This window comes from Pediculus humanus, genomic scaffold (assembly GCF_000006295.1).
Source record: "Pediculus humanus corporis 1103172108252 genomic scaffold, whole genome shotgun sequence".
Lineage (NCBI taxonomy): Eukaryota > Metazoa > Arthropoda > Insecta > Psocodea > Pediculidae > Pediculus > Pediculus humanus.
The window spans coordinates 18,664-25,954 of NW_002987821.1; the positions used below are offsets into that span (position 1 = coordinate 18,664).

General features: G+C 23.7%; 1 protein-coding gene across 1 annotated transcript in view; it reads right to left on the bottom strand.

The window, feature by feature from the left end:
* Nucleotides 1-6,988: 6,988 nt before the first annotated feature.
* The window catches only part of Phum_PHUM472000 (uncharacterized protein), a gene marked incomplete at both ends in the record, with an annotated part of 2,446 nt that continues 2,143 nt past the window's right edge, over nt 6,989-7,291 (bottom strand). Inside the window, one exon of the mRNA XM_002430239.1 lies at nt 6,989-7,206. Within this exon, the coding sequence (XP_002430284.1) occupies nt 6,989-7,206 (218 nt within the window). The remainder of the gene's footprint in view (nt 7,207-7,291) is intronic.

Here is a 7,291-nt window from a genome sequence, read left to right on the forward strand (position 1 = left end):
TTTTTGCGTATGCTCGTGCACGTGCACAAACACACGTGATAAAAAATAATAATAAATATTTATATATTATAATTACGTAATAATAATAATAATAAGTAATAATTTAATAATTTCTACACGACCTTAACCCTATTAAATTAATTATTCGTAGAGTGGGGGGATGGGGGTGAGGGTCAAGGGGAGATGGGGGACTCGTTGATGTTTTTCCAATACTTTTTTTTTTGTTAATGTTACCCACCAAATTATGTTTAATAACCGATAATTTAAAAACAAAACAAAACATAATTAAGAACGTCAAGGACGAATATGTTGTGTGTGTGTCTTTTTCCCCGTTCGTTTCCTTTCAATTTGTCTTTTTTTCCCCGGGAAAATGTGGAAAAACAAAAAAGGGGAAATTGTGGGAAATTTTTATTGAATGTTTGATGATAACAAAGAACCTATTAATTAATTATACGTACGTTATTAAACCGTTACATCCCGACGATTATTCCGAAAGGGAAAATGGAAAATTTTTTTTTTTTTTTTAATTGTTTCGGGGCGGCTCGACGTGGTTTTAGAAAATTTTGCCAAAAGGTTTACGCCTACCAATACCAACCTCGTTAAATACGAGTTTTATTATTACGTTTAAAACCTACTTTTCTTTTTGTTTATAGATGAAACTTTCACTTTGAAAAAAAAAGCAGAAGAAAATATTTATATGTACTCACACAGACTATTTATTTTCACGCAGCTAAACGTGCTGCCGTAAAATGAATCGGAAAGTCCGGGACTTCCCCTGACTGCATATGTTATTTCGCTCAACGTGTTACTCACTGATTCTCTTGTACATTCTGTCGGATACATTTCTCTTGATATAGGATCCGCACATCTCGGCTCTCTTCTTGACGTGCATTGATAACATCTTAAAGCAGAACCTGAAATATTTATATACAAAATGAATCTATTTTATTATTATTATTATTTTAAACTTTGCACGCCATTGCATGCGTTATTTGTCTTTTAAACGTCTTTCCCAAAAAAAAAAAAATTCATGTCGTGAGAATTTGTATGCGTATATATGCGTTTTATTTCTCTCTCTCTCTCTCTCTCTCTTTTTTATCATTATTATTATTTCTTTTTTTTTTATTACCATTCCTAATAGTTTTGCAACAAAAATAAAAATAAAAAATAAAAATTTTACATCACGTTTTTACCTCGAGCTAAATTTTTTTTTTTTTTTTTTAAATTTGCGATTTCACTTTTTTTTTTTTCACTCGAGGACACGATTTTCATGTATAAAATTATTTAGTTATTTATTTTAATGTAAATAAACCGCTTCGAAATAATTTTTAAAAATTTTCACTTGTCAAAATATATATTTAAATAATTATTATGACGATCCCAACAAAAACAACAACAACAGCAACAACAAAGTTCAAACAAACGATTATTTAAAAAAAAAATATTATTATTAATGTATTACGTAATAAATTGACTCATTTTTTTTATTTATAAATAAATAAATTTATTTATTTATTATTTAAATTATGCGCCATTAAAAAAAAATTATACATTTTCCTCCTCCTCCTCCCCCTATTCCTCATCTCTGAGATCATAGCTTGAAATTTTTTTTTTTAAACATGACAAACAAACAAACGAATTAAAACAAACACATCGACAAACGATTCGTATGTATGTATATATTACACAAAAATAATAAAATCTTATTTTAATTATAGAAACGTTTAATGACATCATCATCTTTTTTTAACAAACAAACAAGTAATAAAAAAAAAAAGAAAAAAAATTACGTAATAAAGGCTACCATTAGGTTGTTGGGTCATTCAGTTCATTTTGTAGGCGGACATTATTTATTATTGCATACCTTAAATGAAATCTCATATTTAATAATAAAAAAAAACCTGTTTGTTGTTGTTGCGTTTTATTAAACGTATGAACGATAGGAGATTGTGTGTGTTTGTGTGTAGAAAACAAACGCGTTGTTGTTTGTTGTTGTTTTCTTAAATACAAACCGTTAGTTAATAAATTTTTTTTTAATCGTAAAAATGTTTCGAAATTAAAATTAGATAAATAAATAAATAAGACATCAAGTGATTATATTTACAATAAATCCTATTCGAATTAAATTTCAAATTCGACAAACAATTTGTCTTGTTGTTATTGACGAATAACAAACGACAAACAAACGAGAAAAAAAAAAAAAAAAAAAAAAAAAAAAGATTTTTAACGATCTCGTTAACTCGAAGTGGGAAGGTAAAATTTGAACAAATCATTTTCTTAAAAAATTGTTAAACATTTTTTTTTTTTTTTTTGTATTTCCTTTTTCAAGGTTGGCAAGGTGTTTGTTTGTTTGTCGAAAAAATTACAAAAAAGACGATAATAATAATAATAATGATACTTGCGAAACGGAAACGACAAAATTCGACGTTTCGTTATGTCGACTCTTTTAACAAAATGACCGCCGCAAAAAGTAACTTAAAAAAAAATTTTTTTTTTCTTTCCTGCCCATTACTACGATTTCATTAAAAACAGGAAAAGTTTTTTTTTTTTAAATTAAATTAAATTAAATTTATATGACGTCATCAATTAATTTAACCCCATTTTTTTCGAAAACTAAGAAAAGCTAAAAAAAAAACTAAAAATCATCTCCTTATAATGACGTAATTTTTTTAATTAATAGGTTATTCGATAATTAAAAAAACTCACGTTTATGTATCTTCTATTATCATTTTATTTATGTATTATTAAAAATAAATTCAATAATGATAATAATAATAATAATAATAATAATTAAAATTTACCGACAAAAATTTATATAAAAAAAAAGAAAATTTCAAACAACTAACAACAACTCGTAGAAAACGTTTTGCAAACAGTTTTTTTTTTACAATAAAAACTAATAAATAAATAAATTAATAAGTAAATAATTACGCGCGAATTTCAAAAAATTATTAACGATAATAATAATAATGAAAATAATGAAAATAAAAGAAATTTCCCATATCTTACCCGCTCCGATAAAAGTAGCAAAAAATGCACAAAATAACCAAAAGAAAACGGTTCCCTTCGTATTCATTTTTTTTTTTGTTATTAAATAATATTTATTTATTTATTTAAATAAATTAACGAAAATTATTAAAGAAAAATTAAAAATAAAATAAACGACGACGATTGTAAAATTTATACGTGCATCAGTTAAGGTTGAAATCGCGTTACTGAAATGATGAACACAGAAATCGACTTATAGGCGTCACCATATAGATGGCAACTCTTAAAATCCCAACAACAACAACAACAACAAATTATATTCGTTATTTCCCCTCCCCTCCCCTCCCCTCCTCCCCTTCCAACTCATTCGCAAAAATAATATTATTATTATTATTATGAAAAATTCAATAAACGAAATAAAAGTTATTCAACCTGATTAAAAATATTATCGAGTCCTTGTGTGCGTGTGCGTGTGTTGACTTGAAAACCAAAGGAAATATCACATAGGTACGATATTTGAAATCCTGTAATTCTGTACCTGTTTTTAAAATTATCGACCTAAATATATACTCGAACGATAACAACAATTTAATTTTCTATCAATCGATACACGCACACCCACACACACACACACACATAATAATAATAATTTACAAATTCTCTATGCGTTTGTCCTGTTTAATATTATTTATAATTTTTCAACCGTGACGGTCATTTTTTTAATTTTCGATTCGTTTTTACGTCGCCATTTTTTTTTTTTTTTTTTTTATTGTTTCTAAAAATACTTGAAACTTTATTTTAAAAAAATTTTTTTTTCCACTACTACTACTACTACTTACTGCAAAAAATCGAATATTGTACAAAATCGATAAAATTAATAAAAATATCGAACTCGATAATCGATACGATACGATATTAGTCACGTTTTAATAATTTTTTATATATTAATTATTTAATTAATGTATTTTATATATTTTAATTAAATTATTGGAGTGTAATTAATAACCGATCGTCTACATAAATAATAATAATAATAATACGTAAATCTTTTGTAATAATTAATAAAATTATCAAAACGATTTGGCATATAAACAAAATAAATAAAATCGATAAAAAACTAATAAATAATTTTTTTTTTTTAGGTCAGTAGTGTGTTTGTTCTAGAAAAAAAAACATTAAATTCGATTATTTTTCCCTCTTTTTTTGTTATCAAACAACAAAAACCATCTTAAATGTTTGTCACAAAAAAAAAAAAAAAAACATAAAAAAAAAAATTAGGAAAAGCTAAAACTTAAATTTTTTTTTCTCCAGCAAAATGGCGCCAGTCATTGTTCTCCGCCTTTCTGGCGTCTTTATTTTTTATTTAACAATTTTTATTATTATCATCACAGTTAGCAAATTTCCCCCCCCCCTCCTTACATCTATCATCAAGTAGTAAAAGTTTTTATTTGTTGTGCCAAATAAATTTCCTTATTTTGATTTATTGTCTCCTTTTTTTTTTTTTTTTTTTTTTTTTTTTAGGATAAAAAATATTAAAATAAAATTTAATCCAAATAACTATTGACTTAATAACTTCAGAAAAATAATATAACAAAACAAACACATGTTTATGATGTCAATTATCATTATTATTATGATATATTATGATTATTATATTTTATTGTTTTATAAGTGAATAATTTTATACTAAATTTGTTTTGAATACATAATAATATAATGAAACCCTAAAAACCAATCAGTTCATGGTTAACTGTTACTTGTATTAGTTATTAAAAGTTAATCTGTATCAGTTTCCTAAATTATTAATAATAATAATAACAACAACCAAATTTAATTAATAAAAATAAGAAATTATTATTCAACAACAAAAATTTTAATTTGATTTTTTCAAATCATTCTTGGATTTGTGTTATACATGAGACACATGGCTACTGAATATTGAATTCAATCAAATTAGCAAAATCGTTTACTATTTAAATAAGGCGTTAATCAAACAAGTAATTAACTCTTGTAAAATTCAATCAAATTCGTTATGCAATCATTTTATAAAATACACTCACATGTATCAAATTCAAATCGTTACCAACCGATGTTAATAATTTTACCTTGTCATTTTCTCATTTAAATAATCAATCGTTTAAAAATAAAACACAATATGGCGAGTATATAGAATCGAGACAATAATAACGTAAAAAAAAGTTTAATTTAAAAGTTATTTACCTGAGAAAAATCTTTATAAATCCAAATGATTAACACTAAAACACTCTGCTTGCGAATTACACACAACAATGTTTTCAACGTTCCGTTAAATGTCGTGGCATGAGAAAACTCACACATCGATGGCTAATTTTACTTAGCGGTGGTTTACTTTTTATTTACTCTATGGAATATTTATCATATTTACAATTGTTTTTCTTTTTTCTATTTTCATTTATTTATAATTATGTTATAAAAAAAAATTATTTTAACGAAATAAAACGAATAAATATATAATAAATTATAAATATATTTTATTTTTTAAATAAAAAGCATAGAAACTTGCTTAAAATTAATTAAAAACAATTATTTTATTTAAATGAATTTAATAAATAAAAAATTGTATGAACAAATACAAAATTCAATTAAAATTATTATTAATTAATAATTAAACAATTATTTAAGTGCTCGATAAATGTTTAAAAGCCTACAAAATTATTATATTTAATAAAATTATTTGCCAAATTAAATTATTGTTCATAATTTATATTATTTTTATTAAAAACAAAACATTTATAATTTTTTTTTCTTTTTTTTAAAGGGCACATAATTTAATGTTGACAAAAAAAAAAAAACAGGAATAATTTATTATCCCCGAAAAGGATAAATCTATGGAAAATCTTCATATTATAAGATCAATATAATTAAATTAATTAAAACATTTTTTAAACATTTAAAAATATATAAAATCAATATTATTGTTAATTAACCCGAATATTAATAAAAAAAACAAAATTTTCAATTCTCATTAATTTATATCATCCCCTCCCTCTCCCTCTCTTACACCCCCTCCCCACTAAAAATCCTTTAAATTTTTATTATTATTATTATTATATATTTGCGTGCATGTGTTTGCATCAATATAAAATTTTATAACAAAAAGAAAACTATATTATTATTATTATTATAAAATTAATTAATTACTCATAAAGCATAATAATAATAATAATAATAAAAGTAATAATTATCACTAATAAAAAGAAAAAATCATTATTATTTTTTTATTATTTATTTTTATAAATAAAGAATACAAATTTTTAATAGAAATAATAATAATAATCTTTGGTGTTATTATTGTACTTTGAGAAGAATAAACTTAAATAATAAAATAATTTAATAAACTAAATAATATTAATAATAATAATAATAATAATAATAATAAAAGTTATAAAGAAATTTAAAAAAAAAGTTTTTTTAATGACTAGTGTAGTTGACATGAATGACTTTTACTCATATAATTATTTATTTAAAGGTACATAAAAAAAAAATTTATTTTTTAATAAATATATTTACATGTTCGTCGATATTAAAAACAAACATTAAATTTTATTATGTAAAAAAAAAAAAAAAACAAAAAGTTTTATTTTTATCTATTGGAAAAAAATTTTTTTTTAAAACTCTACTAAAGTGTAATTATTTAAATTTTTATTGAGAATAAAACAAAAATGGCTTCTTTTAATGTTGCATGCAATCCTTTTATCAAAAAAAAAAAAAAAAATCGATATAAAAGTAAAGGATATCGTGTGCTTTACTACCACCACCACCACCACCACCCCCATCAGCACCACCACCACCACCATCCCTTCTCACATTATGTAGTATGACGTAAAAAAAAAAAGAAAAAAGTTTTTCCTGACGTTAAAAATTAAATAAATAAATAAATGAAGAAAATTTTATTTTATTTCAAATTCCGACAGTTTTCCCCCCCTGTTTTCTTCTTTACTCCCATTTTCCGACAAATTTTTCACGTTAACTTGATAAAAATTGATATGATCGTTAGGATAAGAATTAAATATTTTGAAATATTTTTTTTTATTCCTTTATTACATCCGTCTGTGTCGCAAAGTGAACATGATTTCAATATAATATCTTTTGATGTTATTAATTTAACGGCATAACAAGGATCGAAATTTTCCATTCGTGGAGCGGAACATCCTCTTCCTATCACCATGTTTCCCTCCACTGAAACATAAACAAACAAAAAATTAATTCGAACGTGTGTTTAATGAAAGAAAATTCCCTCCCTTTCTACCTCCCTACTCCCCCC